Genomic DNA, 27,515 nt, shown 5'->3' with positions numbered 1-27,515 from the left:
ATGGAGGGGCTCAGTGACAAGCTTTTCTGCTGCAGGTGGATACGCCACAGGGTTCCCCTGGCATACAGAGAGGAATTGTACCACATCCTGAGGATGACAGGGCCTCTGGTAAGGATTGACACCGTTTATATACTCGTCTCTGTCTGTAAGGCACCGTGTGGATTGAGGCTGTCCTGGCTAAAAACCTGATTTATACAACAGAAGATTAATGACAGTTTTTCCTTGCCAAAGAAGAGGTTAAGATAAACAGGTCAGGTAAACAGTCTTTCATGTCTGAGACTAGAAGCAGAAAGATCAATAGACCTAAAACAGTGTTTGAATAGTTACAGACAATGGCCGAACAGTGGCTGCAACCTGACGGAGTGAGGATTTTCCAAAGCACAGTCTGTGTGTCATGATAACAAATTGCCCCTTTTGTTTACTGAAATTTTCAATGCATCATCCCTGAGCTGGTAACTGTATAAACTGCATCACTGTCAATATTGTCTTTCCAGCTGGTCTCTCGAATCCTCAATTACCTGCTTCCATTTGTGGTTACAATGTTCTGTGGGCGTCTGGGAAATGAAGTGATGGCCGGCTATGGATTAGCTTCTGCTGTAAGTGGTCATCTGTATGCTCCACACACTTGGGGAGGCTAGCATGAGGAAGAGGCGGCAGAGATATAATGTCAAGGAAGAAAATGAAATTCACTATACTATAAAGTCACTTTCTCAAGATAGCTTTTATTGTCTCACAAGCCTGATGATTTAATCAATATATAGTACATTTGCTTGTACAGTATGAACTATTGCTTACAGCAGATTCCTATTTTTTAAGTCTTTGTTGGTAAATATAGAGAACAAATAAACCATGTTTACAATTGAGCACAATCAAAGAAGCACCTCGGAATGAGCAATATGAGACAATCTATTAGAGATACACGCCTCAATTCATTATTTGGATATACCCTATTCATAATTTTAAAGTTCACTTCCTGTACCTGAGGAGGTAGAAGCTTCGGTATACAGTATATTGTATATATTCTGTTGTTCGGGAGTTTTGTGTTGCATAGATCAAAACCTTCAATGCTGAGCTGCCTCAGTCCAAGGCAGACATTAGAAAACAAAATATCCTGTTTAACCATTGACTTTAGAGAGGTAGGTATAGTACTCGGTAGTTGGAATTTTTCACAGAACTTCCATTCCTCGAAATATACAGATGTTTTATCGGAATCCTCAAGTGTATGTCAGACTCAAAAAAGTTTCATATTCATTTCAGACCATTAATGTCACCACTGCAGCAACAGGATATGGTCTGGGACTGGCATGTGATACTTTGGTGTCTCAGGTTTGGAAAACCCTTTTGATGTGATGATAATACACTAGAATCATTTATTGCCCCCCTTTTAAAATGTGAATTATGTTGTGCAGACATTTGGGGGTAAGAACCTGCTGCGGGTGGGAGTGATCCTTCAGCGGAGTATCATCATCCTGCTGTTGTTCTGTCTGCCCTGCTGGGGTCTGCTCATCAATGCCCACGCCGTCTTGTTATGTCTGGGCCAGGACCCTGAGTTGGCAAGGTAACAAACAACACCAAAGATGTAGTGATATACCACTTCAAGTGATGTGAGAAAGTTTGAAATTAAGAACTCCAGAGTTCATCCTCTCTACTTTAATCTTTGCGGTAAAATCAAATCTGGCCTCAGATTCGCTTTATTGCACTAACTTTGCAATACTTTTAATCATTGAAAGCTTGACTCCAGCAGCTATTCAGCTAGCTCATTAATTTGGTTTGCTGGTTCCACTGGTTGGTTCTAGGCAAGTAGAGTACAGCGGGTTTATCAGAATGAATGTGAACATAGTCAACGGGAGCAGTAAGACTGTGCGGTAAACGTGAGGGGTGTGTAATACCAGAACAATGCACTTAAAAAGGCTTAGAAGCTCTGCGGAGCTGCTGAAATAGGTGACAGTTGTCTGTGTCCTTCACTACTACAAATTCACATTACTCATACTCAATATAAAAAATTATAAATGCAGTTTTAACTTGATAGTTTCCCATTAAATAGGACATCTTCCACACTTAAACGCCTCCACAGTAAGTGGCAATAAAACTAAATAAGACAGACTGAAGTTGAAAAGTGTATATAGTCTTAAACCGATAAGTGCTTGTTTGGCTTCAATTTGAACTGAATATAGTGTCTTGATTTCAGAATAGCCCAGCTGTATATTACAGGCTTCCTTCCTGCTGTACCAGTGAGTCGTACCTTTTCTCTCACCGTTTAACAATAAATCTTCACATTTTTCAGTTATTATTTTGTCGTGTTCCTGCTCATTAAGCTTTCAAATTAATTATGAAAACCTTGTTAAAATCATCTGTCCCTGTAGGTAATGTTTCTACAACATCTCCAGGTGTCTTACCTTCAGAACCAGGTGCATTACTTTCCTAAACCCAAGTCCAGTTCTTTCTGTTGGTCCCATTCTGTATCATGTTATTTTAGTTTATACAACTATTGTACATCTTATTAAATCTGAAGGAATTCCTGAGGGAAAGGGAATACGCAGGGGTAATCACATTACCTGGTGTTTGTGTACTTAGGGTATAATACTGCCACAGATGTACACTGCTGCCATGGCAAATATAGCAAACGTGGTGACGAACTACATCTTTCTTTACTGGCTGGATCTTGGTGTTAGGTAGGTGTTTACTCACACATCTCATGATTTTAAATCGGATTAAAACTATTACACACACTGATGTCTGTGTGTGTGTCTTACAGCGGATCTGCAGCAGCCAATACCCTGTCTCAGATTTACATCTGTGCTTTTCTGTTTGCTTACATTTGGTGGAAAAAGCTCCATGTTACTACATGGGGAGGTGAGGGACAGTTATATATAGTAGATATTGTGGTGACCTCATGATCTCATGGACCACTTTGTTCAACCTCTAACTTAGTTTCTCTCTCCCCCTACAGGCTGGTCTGCAGAATCGCTGCAGGAGTGGGGCTCCTATATGAAACTGGCCATTCCCAGCACATTAATGAAGTGCTTTGAGTGGTGGGTTTATGAATTTGGGGGATTCTTTGCAGGTAATCCATGTATTTGATATTGGCAAGAAATATGACCGCATGCACTTTGAGTTACGACTTCCTTTCTGTTTTCCAATGATCAGGCATGCTGAGTGAAGATGAGCTGGCAGCCCAACATGTTGTGATAATGGTGGCTTTCATAACCTACATGGTATTAACTACAAATCAGGGTTATATTCTCACTCTAAAACCTTTCTCGAGTTGTGCTCAAGGTTTGTTTAGTCAGTGTACCTCTGAACACTTCTGAAGAGTCAACTACCTTTCACATTCTTTCTTAAAATTTGATGAATCCATAGTTCCCTCTTGGTATTCAAGCTGCAGCATGTGCCCGAGTGGGCAATGCTCTCGGTGCAGGAGACACTGCCAGGGCCATTCTCACCACCAAGATGTCATTTGCTCTTGCAGGTGAGTTATAAAAAAGTTGTTATTTTTAAACAATCAGCATGTGATGTTTGATTTCGTCACAGCTCCTCTCTTCCAGGTAGCTTTGCAGTTGTGGAAGGTCTTGTGCTTGGCTCTACTAAAACAGTGATCGGTTTCATCTTCACTTCAGATGAGTAAGTCTCAACAGCTGCACTCACATTTCAAAAACTGTAATACTCTATGATTGTTACAGGGCTATTGCTACATATAATATATGTTAATTATACAACCTTATTTCAGGAAGATCATAGGTCTGGTCTCAAACTTGATGAATGCATACTGTTTCCTTCAGTTCTTTGATGCTCTTGTGGTGAGTTTAATAGTTTTTCTTGTTAGCACGGCAAACATACAGTATTTGAATTATGATGCTTGTCCAATAAGTCACTAGAAGTAAGCATGTGGTGATCAGTGGAGTTAGAGTACATTATGATTAAATATTTGTCTCTTTATATCCTAGTGTGTGTGCACAGGCATCTTCTTGGGCACAGGCAGACAGAAGATACCAGCTTTGGCCAATTTCATTGGATACTACTGCATAGGACTTTCACTGAGCGTTACTTTAATGTTTGTTGCAAAACTTAGAGTTTTAGGTAATCATATGAAGTGACCTTTCAATTCTCACTTCCAAAGGGATGTTTTTTTTTCAAGTCAAGCCTGCTGTGTACCGAAATGACTAATTTGTCTTTCTTCCACAGGTTTTTGGCTGGGACTGCTTGCTTGTGTCATTTTCCAGTCCACCTTCTACATCATTGTCATTTTCAAGCTCAACTGGAAGAGAATGACAGAGGAGGTACGCTAAACAGGGCCTCAGAATTTGGACTAACCGAGAAAAATTGTGCTTTCAAAAGCTATTTATTCAACCTGTTCTCATTCCCAACTTGTCACATACGGACGCTAGGTCGGGAACACACTGGGTAGCCCTACTCGTCAAACTATGACCGCAGTTTTAAACATGTGGCTAATTTTTGAAAATTCACTCCATCTACTCTGACCTCCTCCATACACTGACTTTTTCCCTCTTTTGACCACATCACCGGACTTCCAGTGCCATTGCTTTGAGCGTGAAATTTGCCCACAGATGGGTTTATATTGGAGCTGGTTGAAAGCGCCTCATACAAACGCAAGGGTGTGTTATTTATCAGATTCCCAGGGCTGTGACAAAGCACTGGTATTTTACAGCCTAGAAATGAGAATAGTCTGATTTGTTGAGTGCAAGAATATGAGAAATTATGATTTGGTTAAGTTTTTGTCTGTATTTGTTTGCAGGCTGTGAACCGAGCACAGAAATACACGCCCATGACATTTTTAAGCCCAGCTTCCCTGTCTGAGGCTGTGGATAACAACAGAACCACTGACCAGGCAGCAAATAATAGGATTGTAAGTGGCCTGCTAAACTTGTTACAATTAATATAAATTTCTTTTCATAGGGCTCCATGAAATAAAGTAATGGACAATGTATTTCTCCCAAGTCAGTGGATGGCTACATGTCTGTGAGCACAGAGTTCCATGATGGGACCTCAGAGACACAGGATGGACACATGGTCCAGCAGCTGGAGGGCGGTCGTCTCTCCACTACCCAGCTGATCCTCAGGCGAGGCCTCACTATGTTTGCAGCAGTTGCACTTCTGGCTGTGGGAGCAAGCGTGCACTTCCTTGTGCCCTTGCCAGAGACCCTGCCCTCAGAGGCCAACTTTACTTTGGACTGGAACAATACAACATATACTCCTGATCAAATTTTCTCCACTGCACTGGTCCAAAATGAAGAGTCAGATTGACCTTGAGAGTCTGAGACAACCACAGTGCTTCTGTTTAATGTATTTAATACAAAGTTTGTCAAACCGTTTTTAGTTTGACTCATTTTCTTTGACAGAATGTGGTTGTGAGCCAAACACACTCAAATCTTTGAGTGAAGATTTTGCTTTAGGAGATTCATTCATTAATCATACACCATTTCACTTTCTGTGCTCTGTCTACTTTCTGACCATCTGTACATTTGCCTTTCTTCTTCATGTCCTGCTTTGACATCCTGCGACATCTGCACATCTGCACCTCATTGTGCACTAGTGCCTAAGGAGTTAATTCACTGAATACAATACATGCATGTTCATGTAACTAAGTTAGTGATCAACAGGTTCATAATGATTCCAACAGCCAGGATGAATAGCATGGTAGCCAGAGCTAGGCCCCTGCGGAGAACCAGAGACCTGTGAGATAGCTCCTCCTCCACCGTTTCTACTGCTGGTCTCAGCTCAGTGTTAGTCAGGTCCATGGTGTCTTGGTGTGAGTTCTCTGGATCGTCTGGTTGGGGACCTGGACATACAAATGTGGCTGTAATGTTTTCACTGAAATGTGTCCTGACACCTAGTCATAGTTTCTGTGTGCATTTCTTGAGCTTGTTGACACTGTATTGCACCTTGACCTGCTTTATAATAAAAAAAGACATAGAAATCTCACTTTTTACAATATGAAACCTTTGAACAATTAATCAATGGATCAAAAGCACTCATTTCAAAAAAGAGTAAACAGTTAAAGGTGTTTTCATGTAATATTTTTATCATTATCAATGTACAACCATGAGACAGTGTTTCTACTAGTTTAAACTGGCTCCTGAGGAAGAAGTTTTTGTCTAGGAATATAAAATGTTTTAATTGCTTCAATTCTTACTTGTGTCTGTGGAGCTCCTACAAACTCCCGCTCTGGTTTGAGCCTGGAAGAAAAACAATGTGTGAATGTTTATTCATAAAGAAGTAGCCTTAGGCCATTTATAATGGTGATTTACTTCTGAATACTAACCTCCACTGTAGCTTTCTTCCAGTTCATTCTTACCAGATAGAAAATCAGGAATGAGCATTGCAGAGACACACAGGTAAACAAGCCTATCCACAGACCTGAGGGAAATAAATAGTTTGACATAATTAATTTTAAGAGTAGGTGTATCTCTCGCTAAAAAAGTCACTGGGGACAAAACTTAAAAATGACCAGTTAGGTAGCAATAGGGCAAAAACAAACAAACAAACAAATCTTACCCTTGATTCCTAATTTGGCTGCAAACATCAGTGGCACTCCAATGGGAAACCCAACACCATAATATCCCAAAATGTTACAAATCGCTCCAATTCTCTGTTTGCCTGCTCCTCTTATAATGCCTCCAGAGGCAGCCTATGCAAACAGAATAAAGAGGCCGTTAGATTGATATGTTTTATAAATGTAATACAATTGTTGCATCATGGGATCTTGTTTGAACATGAATTTCAGCGATACTTACTGCTACTGCATCTAGTAGGACAAATGGAGCATATAAAGTGATAACATCAGAAACCCTTTCTCTGATTTGTCTGAAAGAAGAGAGACTCAAGATTTTGAGTGTAGGGGAAGGTAAAAGTGACATTATCATGAAATGTGTGTGCGTGTGTGTGTGTGTGTGTGTGTGTGTGTGTGTGTGTGTGTGTGTGTGTGTGTGTGTGTGTGTGTGTGTGTGTGTGTGTGTGTGTGTGTGTGTGTGTGTGTGTGTGTGTGTGTGTGTGTTATATTTAGAAAAAAACATTACATTAGCCTAGTATCATTGACAAAAGAGGAATGAGTAAGTCACAGGCTCATTTAAGAGACTGGTTGAGACAGACTCTATGTGTTAACAAAATAAACTGTGTTTCTACATAGGTAGTGAATACAGTTGTGGTTACAAAAGCAAATGATATACTTACTCATCATATGTAAAGACATAGGAGATATGGCCATTCAAGCTCCCAATGAGAACTGACAAACATACAGAGACTGACCCTGTGGTAAAAAGCAACAAACTTAATTTGCCACTGGTTGCATCTTTCAAAAGGTGCTGAATTAATGTTTAGTTAAATTTAGAATTACATAACAATAATTGTAGTATTAGCTCAACTTTAAAAACCTGTCATTTGGATGAGACATTCACATGTAGCATATAAATAGTGTTAATGAGCATACTAACCTGCACAGAACATTGTCAGTTTAGCAGACAACTTGGCCTGCTGTGTGTCTCCGGCTCCCAAGGCATTTCCAACTCTTACATTGCCTGCTATACTGAAACCCATAGGGAACTAATAAAAAACATACTACATTAACATACCTTGATACACTGCATGTACAAATGATTAATGTCACACAATAAAAACTTGGTATAAGCTATAATTAGTATTGAGAATGTTTACCATGTATGCAACATTTGCAAATTCGTACACAACTGATTGAGCTCCAAGCTCCACCTCACTTATTAGACCTGTCAATGACAGACGTTAGTTATATTTCAGATTCAATTTAGTTCACACAAATACTCTAAAACCATTCAATGGCCAGTGATATTACCTGCCAGAAAGCCTCCAATCTCATACGTCCACCACTCAACACACATCATGACCATGCTTGGGATGGCCAAGTGGATGTATGTTCCCCAGTCCTGCAGACACTCTTTAGACCAGCCTTTGTGGTCAAAAAATAATCAATAAATTCTGTTAAAAAAACAAAACAGCACTGCACAGTTGAAGAAGACAGACTACTATTCATAAAAATGATAAAATAAAACAGAAAATAATAATGTTATTAAAAACTTAGGGCTCTGTCTATTCCTCAGCAACCATGTTGTGTAGGTAGCTAAGGTATGAGCCCATCTGTGCACCCATGGGTGTATTGGTCCTAAAATGCAGGTTTACTCTTGTGCATAGTTGGCACATTGCTTGTGACAGCCAAAAGTAATGGTGTGACTGACCAACAAAAGCCTGAAGTGAAAGGTGCCGTTTTTTCCTGCTATTTACAAGGTGCGTTATTCATAGTAAGATTAGTGATTCAGAGACTACTGTTATATCCGCGGCTGCATGGTTGATCAGTGGGTCGGTTCATTCACCTTGCCTATCAGGGCTTCCGTAGATTCCTCTATCAAGTTTTAACTACAGTATTTAGTTTTACTGCTTATCCACCTGGAATGAGAGATGACCCTCTGATTGTTTTCATTCATGTTAAGCCCAGAACACACCCATGATTAATTAAGAGACTAAACATAACCACTTTGCCCCCGTGCGTTACTTGGCACCCAAATATGTGCCATCTAACTTGCAAAAGTGGTGTTGGACACGCCCTCAATTCACTTGATGACTTGCAATTACCATTGCAACTCAGATCAGAAATGGTTTGTCTTTCATCCTTAACTCCATGGCAAGGCAAACAACTTAGGGCGATAGAGCACGAGAATGTCGACAGGGCAGGGAGAGCAGGTGACATGGAGGTGAATGAGAAAAGAAGCAAATATTTATGATAAAGAATTCGTCCCATGTTTTGTGACTTTTTAAGTATTTTAGAATGGCAGTAAATATGTTTGCAAATTTAGATTTTTTCTGAGATGCCTCTGTATAATTCTATACCATAGTTTGTGCCCTCAACAAATGGAAGACATTACTGTCGTGGAGGAAGAAGGGTGGAGAAACGTTCCTCCATAAGTTAAAAACATTAACCACGAAATACCTTTACTGTATTCTGGTTGTAATGGACAATTCTGAGACAGTATATTGCACACACAGCCTTGGATGAATAGCAGTCTGTCTTTGAAGATGGGTGTCTTCTTGATTTGCCTTGAACACAATGAACTAGATAGTTGTTTTCCAACCAGATAGCTTGTGACAGAAGTATTAAATCCACTAAATAGTCTAGAGCACTACATACTGAATTATTATACATGAAACATTGTGGAGCCTTTGATTATATGCAGGCTCACTATCCTCTAATGCAACTGTGGTACTCACCGCCCCAGGTGGCCTTATGAAGACCTTTCCACATGATATAAGCATGAAGAATGGCAGCCATGGAGAACTGGGAAATAGTGTTGGCAACAGCAGAACCTCTGTAAAGAGTATTTTGTTGCATGATATCGGTTTTGTGATCACAAGCAATAAGGATGTTACTAAAAGAATCAATAGACAATACTCACGCTACTCCCAGATTTAATACATAAAGGAAGATGTAGTTGAAGAGCGCATTGAGAAGATTGACCAAAAAGCCTGTAATAACCTGCGGCCATATGATACCCTAAAAGAGAAGAGGCTAACATTATTTTTATTAGACACAGAAAATCAACTGACAGAAGACGTATGATTAAGCAAATTAAGGGCTGGGTCAAAATCTACTATGCAGATGCAGGTAATTTCATATCTCTAGCACAAAATATTTAATAAATAAATAGTCTAAAAAATACAATGAGATACCTATATTCCTTCCCCACCAAGTGGAAAAGTCAGGCCACAGCACTGACGATGGACATTTTTATATCATTGTGACGATATATACTGCATTGTCATATCGCCCAGCCCTAATACCTCTGTACCTAATAAAGAGCCTTTGTACTTTTTCTAAATATAATAACATTTAAAAATGTTAAGGGACCATTCAAAAGTGTTGTTGAGTCCTTGGGATGCAGAATTAACTGTATAGCACTTGAACAAGGAAGATGTTTTTGACACTGATTGATTTACCAAACAAACACAACGCAAATGAAAACATTTGGTCCCATTGGTTTCATACACATTCATGTTAAGGTCCTTGACATGGAAACGTTCAGGAAGCCCTGACCTCATTGCCATTCAGATTCAGACAGTATTAATCTCTAATGTCACATCAAAATGAATGACCTGGAGCCACACTGCAACCAGATAAATCAGAATCAGAAATACTTTAATAATCCCTGGGGGGAATTCTTCTTATTATTGTTTTGTTTTCTTTGTCTGACTTACAGCATTTAAGTGTACTTTTATCCTTTTGTGGATAAAGGCAGCAAATTACTGTCCTGTCCTTACTTCAGCTCATCAGAGTTACTTAATGTTGATTAATAAAGGACCTTACCTGGTTTTGCAGATATCTTGTTTCTAATGAATACATGAATGTAGCCTAAACAGAACAACAACAGACATCAGTGTCAATCAAGAAACGTCAATCAATAGATTAACTCTACTCAGAAAACACCAGGGCCCTGTATCAGAAAGCAGGTTTAATAAACAATGAGCCTGACCATAAACTCTGAGTTGACTAACCCTGTGATTAGAAACTTTCAGTTGAGAGTTGGGAGTTCAATCAACTCTGAGTAGACTGTACCTGACAGAAAAAGCCATCAACAATGGAGCTACAATACTATGATTTGCCATGGCAACAGGTAAATAAAAGGCAGAGCCTTCATTTAATCCAGTGAATGTGTTTTTAGAAAAAAAAAGCAAGAAGGGAGAAAGTTACAATAAGCTAACACAAAAAGGTTTAATTCTGTGATCTTTATTAATAAATAATAATAAAATACAGATAAAAATCAAAGGCATAGACATGATTGTAAGACCACACTCTGACCCAGTCATTTCCGTTGTTATATTTACAAAAAATGCAGGAGAACAGCCTGAGTAAAAATGTGTTACATAAAAAAGGACATGCAGAGGTTTTATTGTATATCCGGCTTTGTGAAACAGGGCCAAGGACTTTTATTGTTGAAGGTAGTGAGTTTCATACTGAGATTGTTGAAATACTCACAGGAAGTGCTGGCATAAAGATTTCCACGTACATCTGAGACATCCTAGAGAGAGATTTTCCATCAATATCAACAAGATTAAAAAAAAAAAAAATAGATAAATAACGTGTTCACAAATAAAGCTGACATGTGAGTTTTCTACACAGCTTACCTAGCCACCTCTGGCTCCTGTCTGAAAGCCAGCAAAATTGGCTCTGTGTTAATCAGGACTGCCCAGCAGGGGAAACACGCCAGTAACAAAATAAGGATTGCCCGCTGCAGAATGACCCCAATTCTTAGGAGGTTACGACTCCCAAAGGTCTAAAACCAGAGAGGATTTTTTTATTGTGTCTTTACTTGTCATACCTGATGGAAAATAGTATATGAAAGGTCGGTTCATACCTGAGAAATCAGAGTATCACACGCTGAAGCCAAACCAACTCCTATAGATATACCTGTGACATTAATAACCTGCAGCAATAACACAAACATGGATTATGTTCTGTTGCTTTATTCATGGTCACTGTAAGAACATTGTTATCCTGTACTTACTGAAATAGCCAAAGCCACGCCTGCCAGCTCTGTTCTGCCCAGATGACCACAGAAAACAGTACTGACAAAACTCACTGCAAACACCATAAGCTGGGACAAAATCTGATAAAAGAAAAAATCTAAATTGATTAAAAGTAGTTGGGAACTTATTGATCATTAGTGTGTGTGACTGTTTAAATTCAACACTATATGGTAAAAAATTGTACACTAAATGGCAGGCCTACAAGCTTCATTCATAGCCTGACAATACAATGATTAAATGTTAACTGAACGTGATTCATTTATATCAGCAATGACAGTACATTTACATAGAAACTACTCACCACTGGTCCGGCCAGTTTAGACAACTCTTTTATCTCTGTCTGGAAACCAACAGGGACCAACATGTGGATCCGCTTTAATACAAAACATTCAGTCCATGAAGAAAGATGGGAGCTCTGTGTGCTGCTCTCCATGATTCACGAGGTACAGTTGCTGCTCTATTCACTGCTGCTGTCAGTGTCCCTTCAGCTCAGTCGAGGAGCTCTGTTAATGTGTAATGATGCCTTGACATGACCATGCTTTCATATGGGCCACGTGAAATCAGCAGAGACTTGTTCACTTCCTGTGAGTGAGCCAGCTGACCTCAAACGTGATTTCTCGACTGTTCAAAGTCCGAGCCATGGATTCTTCATATACAGTCTATGGTCTGAGCTCAAAGGGGACAACAAAGGAACTTTAAGTTTCTCCTAGACCAAATACTTTATTTGTAATACATCTATAATAAATCTGTAATTTGTCCAAGATAGCTACTGTTCTATTTGAAGTGATCGACTTTTCTCTAACCCTTTACAGTAAAGGCCACACAATTTCGGGAACAAATAAGGAATGAATGAGGACCTAACCGTTAGTGAAGCATTTTTTTGCATAACAGTGTTGATACTTCTTTTCAAATGCCAGAAGTAGCTGATATGTGGTAGGGCGGATTTCGTGAGAGACAATGGTCCCTGTCTCTGATTCATCAGGTCCCAAAGGCTTCTGTCGAGCAGGCAAGACAAGACATGTCCTGGAACATGAAATTGGCAATCAATTTCACCAAGTTCTTCTTCTCTGGGTCAAGGGCTTTGAGTTCTTTTAGCATGAGCACTTCTCTTAGAATGATGTAATATCTATTATTTCTGTTAACCCCTTACTCCCCCCCCCCCCTTCCTCCTTTAATTCTTTACTCGTCTCACCTTTTCATTCACTGTCTGCTATCTGAACAGGGTTCTTCTAGTGAAGCGGGTTTGTGCGTTTTATTAAATGTACTGAACTTGTACAGAATAAAGTGTATACAGCAAAAACTTTGCACACGTTCAAACACAATGTATAACTATGAATGCAACATTTCCTGCTCAATAAGTGGACAGTCGTCACATTTTTTAGTACAGCAGTTTACTTTTCAGAGACATTACCTCCGGACTTGCTTTCAGACCATCCTGCTCAAGGAACACCTTTTGAAACACTTCAAAAGTGTTTTTCAGTTCCTCTGGGTAGCTGAGATTGAGTGAGTAGATCAGCACCATTAGCAAGGCACAGACTCTGGGTGGGTCTACGTCTTCCAGGACTTCTGTTCCCTCAATTGCAATCTATGCACTGGCTGGATCAGATGTGGCACCTCCGGTTACAATGATCTTCAACACTTCAGTGGTGGTGAGAGCGCCATCAACCTTGCATAAATAGGTCAGAATCAATGTCAGAATTAAACACATGAGTAACAAATAAAAACAAGACTAACAAAAAGTCAAATTTTTCTGGGTCAGATTTACCTACCAACTGCTCTTTAAAAAGATTCTGCTCCTTTTCTCAGAGGTACACCACCAATCCACGGATCGCAACCTCTCTTCTCATTTCCACAGAATCATCCTGTGAATAAGAAGACAAGACTCCTCCACGAGGAAGGATGTCTAATCAGGGTTCACACAAATTTTTACAGATGATTTTTCCAAACTAAAACAAAAAAGGCCCCTTAACGGCTAGCGCTTTCCATGTTCATTTATCATTACTAGCATTAGCAGCTAATGGCTTTTTCACAACATATTCCTCAACAATGCCAGCTCATATATGTGTCTGCAAACACGAGAGCTGAAGATTCATACCCACAGCAGTTCTGGGACCACAAGATTAGGCACTTTATAGTCGACTCCAATGCAATACTAGTAATAAAAGTTAAGTTTCTTTGAAGACATTAGCTAGCTAGCTAAAAGCTGAGGACAAAGGATGCTGCGGACACATTGTTGTGTCTGATAGTTACTTGCTGTTGCACATAAAATTAAGAAAATAAAAAAAATATTGGTGTAACGGGATCAAATATTTAGTGGTTATATATCATAATATAATTACTCAAAATATTGATATCTGATATGTTTTTCCTGAGAATCCCTATTTTAGTTTGTCAAAGCTCCTACAGTACATCACTCCTGGGGTCACCCTAAGTGTATAAATCACTTTACCCGCTGTTGCCTCTGCCAATTGTTATGAATTAATGAAGAGGTAAGTGGAAGTGTTTAGTAGGCTTCCCGAATTACATGTTAGCTTAAACTTGTTGAAATTTATGCTAACTCTTTTATGTGTGTCATTAAACTTTCTAGGAGCTGACAGGATGTCTCATTGATTATTTTGTTTGATTTTATATATGTATGTTTACGCCCATTGTTATGAATTAATGAAGAGGAGCAGAAGTTAACGGGGTGTCTCAGTGCTGTTGAAAGTCTGTGAGTGAGTGGCCACTAGGGGCAGGTTTCGTAAAAGAGCAATTTCTTATTGACCCCCATGTTAGACAGGCCGTTTCACAGCCTAATTAAACCTATTCTATTTTATTTTATTGGAGGTTAATATATATATAATATTTGTTTGATTCTAATGTCAGTGAGCTGATTTTTAGCACCACCTTTTACCACCTTGTTGATAGTATTTTTATGTGAGTTTATGCCCCTTTTTGGGTGAAGCTGACAAGATTTAGCTCTTTTTCAAGAAAAGTGGCAGCAGTGTCGAGGCTATTGAGGTGAACTATTTTGCAAAAATGATGGCTTGCATGAGACCCCACACCTGTATAGATAACTAGGTGAGTATGAGACACCTTCTGAAAAAGCCAGTTGAGAGTAACATTGAATTACTAAGAGAACAGTGAAATACTAAAACTAAAACTACCACCTCTGAAAAAAAAAGAACCAATTAATGCTCAAACTTTACAAATTGTTTTTTTTTAGATTGGAAACATTAGCCAATGTGAACTGAAATTCAGTTGTACAACAAAAGTTTTAAAAAAATGTGTCTATAGATATCTATGCAATTCATCCCTAACAGCGTCACAAACTGGATTCTTCTGTCACTCAAACGTTGTTAGTGCTGCATTGTACCAACAGATGGAGCCATTTTCCAACAACAAATGCAAGCAATTAGTCAGTGCATTTTAAGGTCTTTATATTAACACATCACATCACAAATGATATAACATGATTGATGAAGCACTAAACCTTTAAACCGAAGAGATGGTTTGGCTGCCACTTAAACATGTCTATCACTAAATGTCCTTAACTTCTCTATTTAATTATGATTATAATTATAATTATAATTATAATTATAATAATAATCAAATTATTTTAGTTAAATATTTATTAAAAATGCCATAGCATGAATACATTTTCTCATGTTATTCTCTTTTAGAAAAGCTAATGGATTCATGAGGCAAAAGGAATTAGTTCTATACCTTTTGTTAATGTTAATGGGGCACTAGCATGATTAGACCCCTTAAGAACAAGGTCCAATAAGACCCCTAAATAATGACCTGAAATTGTACTTAAGTTAAAAAAAAAATTGTAAAATTAAAGACATCAATTACATGAGTATCTTAATGTACCCTTGAATTAATTCCAATATGTTATTACCATGACCTAGTAAAGTTGAGATGATGAGCTTCTCTCTCGCCATCGTCGAAAGTCTCAAACTTGTGATGTCATCAAGTATAAAGTCTGGTGCTGCTTTGTAGACAATGAATGGGAAACTGATTTTGAACACGAAACTACAAACAAAGTTGAGCTGTCTTTAATTTACAACAGCGACTCAAGCGTTTGGATTTGAGATTTGTTCATGTTTCTGATTATCTGTCTTGTAGGTCTGAACAACCCGTTCTCAACCCAACTCATCACATACTGCCGTTTTGGCGTTCCTCGGTAATAGACTTAGACTTGGACTTCTCCTTAATGCCCTGGGTAGCCCTGCGCGTAAAATGCTTGATGCTCCTGTGTGCGTGAAACCAGTGGTGTGCATAGACTTTTTAATAGGCAGGGGCGGGGAAAAAGGGCACATATAGTGAGTCCTCACCACTGAAAAGGGAACTTTAGAACATGTTTTGGCTTCCAAAAGGGCACTTTAGCATGCATTTTGGCTCCTAGAGGGCACTTAAGCAATTTTTTTAACAATTGGGCCACAGGCTTGGTACCCATTATACTAAGATGATGCCGGTAATGTATGTTCAGTCTCACTGTTTTGGTCGGTACTCGCTCGCGGCCATGGAGTGTGGAAGCACATGGGCGCAAGCAATGGGATGCTGATTGCAGTTCAACGACCACAGTTGTCGCTAAAAACAAGGATTTTCTGAAAATTACACAGAGAACCTTTAAAAACAATAATCTCAGCAGAGATGGATCACTGGCTATCCAATGGGTATCTTACTGGGATGGCATCTGGGGTGGCCAATCAAATTTCAGTGCCACCCACAAGAAACATCCATGAAAGAATGACATCACATGGGGGCATAATTTGGATGGAGGCACATGCTCTTTGGTCATTAAAATGTGCTGTTTTTACGTGCAAGAGAAAAACTGAGGAAACCTTGAATCAGTTGACTGGAAATGTCAATCCACTGTTCAGTTGAGCAGGCAGTTTCATCAGTCTGTTGAGAACTTCAGAGAGAGGGACACAATAGCAGGGTTGCACTGCTTAAGCCTCTTATTACACCTAAAAATGCCCTTTTGAGGCGTAAAGCAGTGCAAAGAATAAATGAAATGTGGTCAAAGAGTCCCATGAGTCATCCTTCACCCGTTTTTTTCAGCATGTGTGGTATACGCAAACCAAGGAGAATGTTCCATAAGGTGAAGGACTCTGCATTTCCATTGTTATTGCAAGGAACTTCCACATAAACTTCTGCATAAAATGACTTTCTGTTAGTCGCAGGCTCACTAAGATGAGGTTTAGTAAAAACGAGTAGCAGTGAAGAAGTAAGAAGTATGGAGAGGTGTCTTTTGTGCACTATACCTGTATGTCCGTTGACCTGCTGCTCGAGAGGTATTGAGGATTGCTAAAGATGTACTCCATAATATTTTCATCTAATGAATTGTCTTTTAAGTTACTATCTATCAAATAGTGAGTTAAAACAATCGTGATTGATCATATGACCCACTAATGAAAGCGCTTTTACTTGCCTTTTTGCAGAGTATTACAATATCCGTGTCTGTGGTGACATTCCCTCGCTAGATGTAAATATGCTGCCATGTTAGTGGCGCTGCTGACTGCGGTTGGTCTGTCAGCCAAACTCTTCACATTTACTCTTGAACAAGTCAGATGATTCAATGTTTTCAAATTTCTGTGGGTAAAGTTAAGTTGACAAAACACAAATTAATTAGGGAAATTCAACCATGTAAGCACAATACGAACTGAAATAATGAAGGTTCGTACACTAGATTTAGATTGGATGATCATAAAGACAATATCAGTTAGCCTGGTCAGTATGAATGTGCTTTAAAGAAAGGTCCTCTGTCCTCTCCTGGGTCTTTTAGCTTTTGGCCTGGCTCTTGTCCACAGTTTAATTGGATATGTTGCAAACTGAAACCAATCTCTACACACAAGTCTTTATGTGCCAGGAAGGATTGATTGTATCAAACAGGCTGCATATTGTCCCCATGTGTAACTGATACAGAAAAGGTGGAAGGCCAAGAGGCTTTAAAAAGAATTCCCATCCATAAAATACTCTCAAATGCAACAGGTGGATGAGTCACCAAATGTGCTTTTTGACCTCCTGTGTGCCTGTACATGTCTGGTAGTAATTTATTAATCTTTCTATGTGCTTACTCAGCAAAAAGAAGGCCTAAATTATAAAAAGGTAATAGAAATTAGTTTTTGGGGTCACCAGAGGTCTTGTGCGTGCATGAAACCCCAGCAAAGAGAATAACTTGCAGGTTCAATATCCCTACTGAAGCCTTACATGTATATATAGCCAATAATAGAGGCTATGATACGTGAGGATGTGTTTCAATTGGATAATGAGTGGGTGGCAGTGAGAGGCAGCAAAGGGAGAGAAAAGCACTGTAATTACAAAAGCTTTTTTTCCCAATGGGACCCAAGATCATAGTGATCTGAACGGCTCTGCCCAGCAGCTTGTTAAGCACTTTCAAACCGTCTAACATTTTAATTGTCCAAAAGAACTGAGGTCAAAAACATAGCTGTGGTCCTTTCATGTATTTCTTCCTGCTACCTTTTGCGGCAGTGTAATATGTTTTTCTCTTTCACACAATACCACCAGCATGGTTTGGTGCTGCCATATATGTAGAGTCTTATGAGTGCTGGTCTTTTGTCTTGCTGTAAAACATTATTTTCATGATAGATACACATTGTTGTGATAATGTGCTCTGGTGTCTTTAAATGGAGACATGTGAAATGACTTCTTTGAGCTCATAATGCTTATGACGCAAGATCCTAGACAATATGACTGACTTGACCCTTGGCTCACGCACCATCTCGGCAAGAGGACAATGACACAGAGCTCTTGCTTACATACATTAGGTGTGGCCTTTCAGTCCAGGATTACTGTGGCTTTACACACTATGTTTACAGGATTATATCAGCTTTATGCACGAGACAAGAAGTCACTAAGAAAGAAGCAGAGACACATGTGTCCACTTTAAAACACAGGTAACAGTCATATGAAGTTGAGAAAGAGCTGGCCGGTGATGAAAGTGGGATGATTTTGTTTTGGATGACACAGGGATTTCACAGCTCAGACTGAGTTTTATTTCCACCTGCATCTTACTTGTTTAAAGCCGTTAGTGGCCACTGTTAAGAGCTTGCTGTGAAATCAGCAGCTTACATTTTAAACCAAATATGTTTGCAGAATTTAAAAACTATTGTGTGCATAACTTGACTAACTATATCATGCCTTGTTTGTTAAATTACACTGTATATGGAAGACAACTGAATCCGTCAGTACAGTTTGCTCTTGCAGTGTTATCAAATCACTGTATGGGAAGGTAATGTAACAGGAATGAAACATTAAAACTCATCATATTGAAACTTGTGTCTTGTATTTTTTTATTTTATTGTTTTCTTCAGCCCATTGACCATTTGGGAAGAGAAGATACTTTATTCATCATTTCCTGGTTACAAAAGTCTTGAAATTGAAGAGAAAAAATATATACATTGGTTCTTAAATAGGCACTTTATTGCAACTCAGACACAAAATTCATCATTGCAGTGAGACATGTCTGATGTCAGCATACTGTATAGATCAAAATATTGATAATGTGTTTACAGTAGAATAAGGCAGTGTGTTTGTATAAGGCAACTATTGTTGTAGTGATGATACATTTCAAAGTTCAGTTAATGCTGGAACTATAACAAATCACCATATATCCTGATATGTAGGTTAACCAAGGGGTCAAACATACATGTTTACTTATTGTTAAGTCTCTGCTATACTGTATATTACCCCATTATCTATAAATACCAAAATGGCAAACCAAACCGACAGCGTATGATGTGCTTGCAAAACATCCAGTGCTTAATAGCGGTGGTGAAGGAAGTATTTCAACTTGCTTCATTAGTAAACTACTACAAGTAGAAGCAGTAACACCACAATGTAAAACATGTCTTGCATTCAATATTTTACTTAAGTAAAAAAGTATAAATATTAAAAGTACTCATTAGGCTGCTGGATTGCCCTTATCAGTGTTATGTTAAATATAATGTCATTGGATTATTATTATTACTAAAGTATTAACATGTAAGCAGAATTTTAATGTGTCTGGTTGAGAGGGGCTGATTTTTAATCTGTCATCATAGTTCATATTAATATGAAAAGTTACTAATAACTTCAGCTGTAGTAGAGCAGATAAATGTAGTAGAGTAAAAAAGTACAATATTTTCTTCGGAAATGTTGCAAACTAAAAGCAGAAGCGGCATTTAATGTAAATAACTTAAATCAAGTAAAAGTACCTGCAAATGTTACTTAAGTGCCGTACTTGTAAATGTGCAAAGTTACGTTCTTATATTATTCTGTATGACTATGTAAAACATTTCTAATAACTTTAACTTTATGAATAGCCCTTCTTTTGATGTCCTGTGATAAAAAAGAGGCTGCTAAGAGGATTTTAAAATCTCTCTATTTGAGAATATAAATACTGACAGTATATGATTGACGTAATACTGTACTATTGAGAGGCCTCTCTTTAAAGTGTAACTTCATTATGATACAGTATAAAAAAAAAGTCTTTAATTTCATTCTTCAACCACTCTTTTCCATTCTTAATCATCACCACTTTCTTTCACAAGCAACACTCAGGTGTCAGTGAAAACAAGCCTTGAGGGCGCAATCGGACACATGCGTTTCCAGCGTGTGGTCCTGTGCTGTCGCTCTGACCTCTGACCTCTTGTTTGGCACCTGTGGATAGGGAGGGCAGGGTGTGTGTGGATCATCCCCTACGGCAATACCAGGCTCACACCCCGGTGACGTTGGCCCATGCGGGGAAGGAGTCCAGATCAAACATTGCCTTGCCCCAGCTGTTGATGGCCAGTGTAATACAAATGATGCCAATGATGTTCATGACTATTCCTGTCCTGGCCTGATGGAGAGGAAGAGATGTAGTGATATTAAGTTTCAATAGGTGGACATTTTGGGAAAAACTTTGAGTTATTCTTTTACCAGTTTTACCAGTTGACACGGTGTTGTGTATATTGCTAAGACTCAATCCTGTTGCTACCATGTCAACCTGTCAATCACAAGGTAACCACGCTCTGCTTTATTGTTTATTTTACTCTAAATCGGACTATAATTTACAAAATAAGGTGAATGCTGTATTGATGAAGAGTTGAAACTAGCGATTGAGATTGTAAACTCATTAGGAACATTTTTACTGAGGTAATAGATCAAGTGAGAAGAAGGGTCATTTCCCCATTGAATTCTATGCAATGTGACTTCTTTTTGCAACCAGTTGCATTGCCTCCTGCTGGCCTTAAAAAAAATGTAGGTTTAAGGCACATCCGCATTGGCTTCACTTGTCAGATATGGATGGGAGCTACGTCCACTTCTTTTGTACAGTCGTTGCTAAGAATACATAAGTTCAGCTATCCTTACAGTGTAACATTGGCCCTGAAGTGACAACTTTGTATGTACAACATATAATTTACTGAACAAGCACAACAAGGCGCTGCCATACTCACCATGTCAGCAACCTTGAGGTATCCATAAGAGAAGACTATAGCGTTTGGAGGCGTGGCAACAGGCAGCATGAAGGCAAAAGAGGCACTCAGAGTACAAGGCACCATGACGTACAGTGGATTCATTCCAATGGACTGAGACTGCAATAATCACACAGAGAGCTTCAACAGTCAGAGACAGGGATGAACAGAGCCTTCATCATAAAATCCTCCACTCCTGCATCTGACTATTTTTTTTGCAACTGTAATCACTGACTCATAACACAGAGTGAAATGTGCGGAGTGAGAACTCTCATTAGGTGGGTGTAATTGAGATGTAATTCCTGCAAGCGCAGGGCTGAGTCATGATAACTAAAATGGAAACACTCTACATATGCAGCGATAATGGCAGACTGCTAAGATGCAGAAAACATTACTCTGTGGAATTTGCTTCTGAATTACACATCTTGAGGCACAGCAGCATAAAAGTGCACAGTAATTTCTGGTTCTCAAAATAAACAAAGGGTGAAAGTAGAGTAAAGTTTATAGTAAGTCTTCTTTAAACTACAGGCTTTATATCAGGTCACCACAGTGACAGTGTTTTGTCTTGTCTGATGGTTTTTGTTTAAATAAAAAATAATACAGATTCACTTGACAGGATGACACATGGTATAAAATGACATACCACAAGCCATGACTGCCAGAAAGTATCATCTCCTCACATTCAGCTGCATGTCACTGATCAGTCACTTTTTCCCCTCTCATTTATTTCTATCTTTCTTTTTCAAACCAGGGTTGGACACCCTTGTGTACTCACTTGGCTTCATCCCCAATAAATATCTATCTGAATACCGCTGCTTGGCACTGTCTTTCGCAACCCAGCCTTGGCGTTCTCTCGAGTGCTCAACGAGCGGGCACAGTAATGCCATTCTTCCGCAGCAGCGGGGTGAGCAGCATTACAAGGCACTGGGCTGAATTGGTGCGTTTGGCAGGTTATTAATGGGAGGAGGGGGCCGGGTAAGGGGACCAAACACATTCAGCCTCAATGACCAACAAGATGGGTGACCAAACAAGAGAAAATAGGATGGCCTCCACTGGAAGTAGTTTCAGTGCTGGACTCCAGTTGGAGAAATCGCTTCCAAATAAATTACACTATGTGGCACTTCACTTCACTGAACTTCTATCAAACATAAGTGTCTGTTCCTGCAGTCTGAGATCCTGCCTCTGCTTTTTTGACACATTTTATTTTCTCTTTGAGAACTAACCATTGAGGCTAAGACAGGTAGGAACAGCGTCGCAGTGGCCACATTACTGGTGCACTCTGTGAAGGTAGCAATCAGCAGGCATAAGATGATAGCAATTCCCCAGGGAGGGATGCTTTGCAGGGGAGTCATTTGATCTCCCATCCACTTTGAGAGTCCTGATTCCTAAAGAGATATTCATATAACATAAACATATACATGATTAGAGTCTTTTCTGAAATGAACAGTAATTATCTATACAGCCATGTCAACATTTGCTCACTTACTGTGAGTATATTCTAATAATTCAGGTGTGTGCATCATATACAAAATCCTTATTATTATGCAGCATAAATGTGCAAAAGAAATAAAACAAAAGCAACACATTATGGTGAAGATTTGATCAAACAGCAGTGGGAAATGTTTGGTTTGCATAGCTGTAAATCAAAATAGCTCTGATACACTATTAGGATAATAAACTGTAGATAATTAGACTGATTAGGATCAGCAGTAACGCTGGATAACAATAGTGGATAGAGACCGAATTGTAGCATGTAAATACACTGAATGATTAAAATGAAAAAAGAGGGTTTGATTTCCTGAAAACATGTTGCTACTTTGATCATAGCCAACTATTAAGGCAGCACCACACTTCCTCCGCTAGAAATATTATAATTCTTGACGTTTTGTGTGTAAGCTCTTGGCCCAGTGCCCCATTAACATTTTGACTGTCACTACCACTTACTTCACTGCCCTTGGCCAGAGCAAAGCCTCCGCCAAGAAGAAGCACGATGCCCCATGGTAACTTCTTTTGGACAACTTTCCAGGTGAGCAGAGGCGGAGTTGGGCCAGTAGTTTGATGAGGTGCTACAGATACATTCAGTGTGAGCATTGAATCATTGTACAGTCTCCAGCTCTCAAAACGTGGGTATGATCCTGGAATGATGGCTCACCTGTGTCGAAACTTCTAGTCCTCCATGAACAGAAACGTGGGGGTTTAGAGGGCAGAACAAAGAGAAGGATGGCAATGAAGATTGCCACTGTGGCATCTGTCACATACCTGAGAAGTGGAGTGATGAGGGGATTAACAAACTTCGATAGGCCTATATGAAAGTGTCTTCAGAGCAAATAAATCACTTAAGTCCTTAACTAGATTAATGTATGAGTGAAATTTTGTTGTATTCTTGTATACAAACTCTGCTTTGGAGTTGAAGATATCTGTTGCCCAGCCATCGACAAAGCCTGGGTCTCTTGTGAACCACATCACCACCAGCAGAATGAAGAGACCCAGGACATTTATCTCTCCAAAAGACATGGGTCCAAGCCGACGATGCTCCTCGCAGATGACATTATAGGCAGCGATCTCCTTCTCTGTCTTCACAGCCCCACAGCCCCATGTCTTCTTAAAGCTAAAAGGGATAATGCAGAAAAAAAAAAAACCTTCATGTCACCTTTGCACTCAGACACATTCCTGATGCGGTAAAAGTATTTTTGATGTTGATTCAAGTCGCTGTCATTGTAATTAAGCTTTAACAATCGTCTAACTCACTTGAATCCCATGAAGACGAACTGCAGCCAAAGCCAGGCCAGTGTGAGCATGAGGATCATGTTAGGGAATGCAAAGCCGAACCAGGAGGCAAAATTAATCACATCTCCATTTTGAGGAAAGAGTCTAAGAAAAACAACAAAATATTACATTTTATAGAATAAGATTAAAATGAATACAACATGACTAAACAATGCTTTGAGAAAATACTCACTGGTTCATCTGGCCCTTGAGCACCAGATTGGGACCTGTTCCTGTCAGCGTGGCAGTGCCTCCGATGCTGGCAGCGTAACAAACACACAGGGTCATCCCTTTACACATTCTCCGCTTTTCTGCTGCATCCTTATGCATGGCATCTTCCACTGCAGCGTCCAAGAAAGTCACCACCACTGGGCCTTCAACAGTTTTATAAGTAGAAAAAGTCTATAGCTTTTTTAATTTTTTTTGCTTGGCCAAACAAAATACCGTACATGAAGATGACCATGGCTCACCTTGTCCTTCATTCTGTTTCTCTGTCTGTTGGGTCTGTTTACTGTCAGTCTCTGATGTCTGGACCAGCTCCTCTGAGCTGAGGATCTGAGGTGTCTCTGCCTCACTGGTGTTGAGCTGCTGCAGCACTGCTTGGACAATAGGCACCATCATGGCTGTGGTAGCCGTGTTACTGATCCACATGGACAAGAAAGCTGTCACACCCATGAAACCCAGCATCAAGCTGCCAGAAAGATTTACAAAAAATAATAATAATAATGTTAGCGGCCTTGTATTGGACGAGGTGTCCCTGAGAGTTTTACAACTATCACCAATAAAGAAAAAATACTTTTGTGACGGCAATAAACACCTTGAACATAGTTTTATTATCTATATCAGGTGTTTTGATATCTGATTAGATGCTTCAGAAACGTAGGTCATAAAGATTAAAAGCCAAACAAAGATTCTGCTGTGTGGGTGTGCTTCTGAGCCACTCACAGTGCTGGGCGCACACCAACAAAGAGCAGCACCCTCAGGGCAATGCGCTTGTGAAGATTCCAGTGCTCCACGGCTACTGCAACCATCAGTCCCCCCACAAACAACAGGTTTGTGTCCTTCAGGTACTGCATACACACCTGGGTCACACAGAATTCGATGTGTGTGAACAGAAATCTATCCCTGCTGAGCAAATTCTACACACTGCTACAGTTATTATACTTACATCTTTGGATGTCATGATGCCAAACAAGGGGAAAAGGAGGGCTGGGAGCAGAGCTGTTATAGCCAGTGGTAGGACCTCTGTGCACCAGTAAACCGCCATTAGAACTATCACATAAGCGCATTCTGCCTCCTGCATAAAAACATGTAAAAACATAGGTGTACTTGTAAATGCACACACAAACACAAAGACCTTGTGAGGTCTAAAAGATCAATGAGTATTACATCATTTTCACAGTAATGGGATGTTATTATGGTTCAAAGGGCAAAGATAAGTGTGCTTAATGATCTATTGTTTCTGGTCACTTGTACATTTGCAGATGTTTCTGAACACCTCTTAATTTATTACTACATGATATATTCATATATTGCCCTGTAACAGTAAAACCTTTTTTTCAGTTAGACTTTAAAAAGTCCTTTCTTTGTTTGTTTCAGTTTTTGAAAGTAAGCAAGTAAACTTTTTTAAACTTTTTCTTCTTAAAGTCTGAGACCTATCCCTCCTCCAGCCCTCTGCCATTGTTGTCTGCTTTGCATTGAAGTCTATGTCTATCATAACATGCTTAAAGTCTATGTGCATGCCTCTATGTCCGATGTAGAGGTATAGCGACGCGGACTGAGCCCTTTGACCCTGCTTTCCCACGCTGGACATGGCCCTCCTCATGTTAACAACAAGGAGTTAAAATAACAGGAGTTCAGAGCGCTCCAGCCTCAGGCAACACGGTTCTCATGCAATTTGCCCCGAGTGCGCTGTGCACGCGTGAGCCGCATCAACAGGTGCAGAAGAGAAGCAGTGCGAGTCAGATCCATTCATTTAAATGGCATTTTTAGGCAAATACATGTCTATGGCGCGTTGTAATGGCGGGTGCATTTAGTTCATTCATTAAGGATAAAACCTCATGCAAACGAAATGGGATGTGTCCTTATTTAAACTAACTTAAGAACTAATTATAGATCCAACACTCCAGCTGATTTAGGCAAAACAATACCAAGAGGCGCCGGACGTGTCCACTTTTGAAAGTATGGCAGAGTTTAACGTACATTAATGGGTTTTATTCAAATCAGTTACATACCGATGTCCCGATCACTAAAGGCAGAGGAAGAAGAAGAAATGGAGCTGAGAAGAGGATAAGCTCGTTCTTAACAGAGCGGAGATGTTTGAAGAATGCCATCCTGAAGGAAAACGGAGAAAAGAAGGCTTTAGCACTGTGAATCGCGCTTTTGAGGCGCAGAGGAGAGGAGGAGGGGGTGGGGGAGTCCTACCGCTTATAAAGGAGAGAGAGAGAGACAGAGAGAGAGAGAGAGAGAGAGAGAGAGAGAGAGAGAGAGAGAGAGAGAGAGAGAGAGAGAGAGACGAATCACAATGAAAAGACAAACAGAGAGGCGGGGGGGGGGGGGGGGGTCGAGAGAGAGAGACGTGATCGCTACCATTGACTAATAGGCCTGCTGGCTGAATAGCTGCACTCGGTAAAGTTAAGGATCTTGAGGTTCCTTATCAGCTGAAGTCTTATGAATTGATTCATGTTTGAAGAAATATAAGATGAGTAGTGAATTAGATGATCTGTGATGCACCATGATGTCACGTGAATTCCACATAAATGCAACTTGGTGATTTGAATCATTGCTGCTCCACCTTATTATTTTTGGACCAGCAATGAGGATGTGAATTTAAGTAATTTGAGGTACTGCTGATCTATCAGATATTCATATATCGAGGGCAGCCAGGGCCAGAGTCCAGATTTCCACATTGTGACTGCTTGTGAAATGTTCTGATTATTATCACATTTAAATCATTTTATCATATAATTTAACTTTCTTTTAAATTAAATCTCCCTTGATGGTCTAAATGTGATTTCATCCCCTGTCAGGATATACGTGTGGTGGAAAAATAACTACAATAAAAGACCATCTTGCGATGGGATGACAACAACCATAACGGGCAATGGCCCCTTCTCTAATTCTAAACCCCCCTACTTAAGGCACCCTTGCTCGGAAGACATACATTGTTGAACTTGGCCTTCATTTGATCTCAACTATACACGTGTAAACTTTTGTAACTGTATCTTGCACAGTTGTGATGCTATCATGGTGATGAAATCTGTCCACAGACAGACAGACAGACATATAAACACCTAGAAAAATACTCCAAACTGCCTCTGTGGTATTGCCTGCTACAGTAGGTGTCTCCAGGACCAGATTTTGCCACAATGAGACCGAACATACGGACTCTCATGGTGAAAACAATACCAGTGTTGCTGTCGCAGATGGAAGATATAACTAGAAACCATCCTATAATGGAATCACCACGTGATGCCAAATCAGGCCAGGGGCGTAAAGTTGGCCCACTCCCTACTTCTACCCCCCTACTTTCAGCACCTTTGTTTGGACAACACCCATCTTGGACCTCAACCTTCGTTTTGTGCCAGTATCTTGCACGATTGTGACGCTATAGCAGACAGACAGAGGTGAAAACCACACTACATTGTTTTCACAGCTGATATGTAGCTGAACAGACAGTTAGTGTGAAGCATGATAGCTATGACCAATTATATATGTATATACCAACTCTTCATCATACAT

At 39.7% G+C, this 27,515-nt stretch overlaps 3 protein-coding genes across 3 annotated transcripts; 1 reads left to right on the top strand and 2 right to left on the bottom strand.

The window, feature by feature from the left end:
- LOC310946739 (multidrug and toxin extrusion protein 1-like) lies at window positions 1-5,262 on the top strand (the record flags this gene model as incomplete). The annotated part of the gene is made up of 17 exons (XM_083913292.1): window positions 1-108; window positions 495-596; window positions 1,258-1,326; window positions 1,410-1,558; window positions 2,189-2,231; window positions 2,364-2,408; window positions 2,575-2,672; window positions 2,756-2,853; window positions 2,951-3,064; window positions 3,148-3,215; window positions 3,361-3,469; window positions 3,546-3,621; window positions 3,728-3,797; window positions 3,945-4,077; window positions 4,183-4,277; window positions 4,754-4,864; window positions 4,957-5,262. The coding sequence occupies 17 exons, from the start codon at window positions 1-3 to the stop codon at window positions 5,260-5,262; spliced, it is 1,794 nt and encodes a 597-aa protein (XP_083769418.1).
- Window positions 5,263-5,591: 329 nt separating this feature from the next.
- On the bottom strand, window positions 5,592-11,995 carry slc47a3 (solute carrier family 47 member 3; the record flags this gene model as incomplete). The annotated part of the gene is made up of 17 exons (XM_083914093.1): window positions 5,592-5,785; window positions 6,152-6,194; window positions 6,281-6,375; window positions 6,514-6,646; window positions 6,753-6,822; window positions 7,189-7,264; window positions 7,449-7,557; window positions 7,669-7,736; window positions 7,823-7,936; window positions 9,250-9,347; window positions 9,435-9,532; window positions 10,343-10,387; window positions 11,012-11,054; window positions 11,161-11,309; window positions 11,391-11,459; window positions 11,541-11,642; window positions 11,864-11,995. The coding sequence occupies 17 exons, from the start codon at window positions 11,993-11,995 to the stop codon at window positions 5,592-5,594; spliced, it is 1,638 nt and encodes a 545-aa protein (XP_083770219.1).
- Window positions 11,996-20,266: 8,271 nt separating this feature from the next.
- On the bottom strand, window positions 20,267-26,107 carry slc13a5b (solute carrier family 13 member 5b; the record flags this gene model as incomplete). Its single annotated transcript, XM_083914597.1, has 12 exons — window positions 20,267-20,392; window positions 20,991-21,128; window positions 22,232-22,393; window positions 22,953-23,074; window positions 23,161-23,267; window positions 23,404-23,616; window positions 23,757-23,879; window positions 23,968-24,148; window positions 24,245-24,465; window positions 24,720-24,856; window positions 24,943-25,071; window positions 26,009-26,107. 12 exons carry the CDS (start codon window positions 26,105-26,107, stop codon window positions 20,267-20,269), a joined length of 1,758 nt encoding a protein of 585 aa, XP_083770723.1.
- Window positions 26,108-27,515: the final 1,408 nt, after the last annotated feature.

The sequence above is a fragment of the Echiichthys vipera genome, assembly GCF_963691815.1.
Source record: "Echiichthys vipera genome assembly, chromosome: 5".
Lineage (NCBI taxonomy): Eukaryota > Metazoa > Chordata > Actinopteri > Perciformes > Trachinidae > Echiichthys > Echiichthys vipera.
Note: the sequence above shows the minus strand (reverse complement) of the source record. Positions and strands in the feature narration are given on the sequence as shown.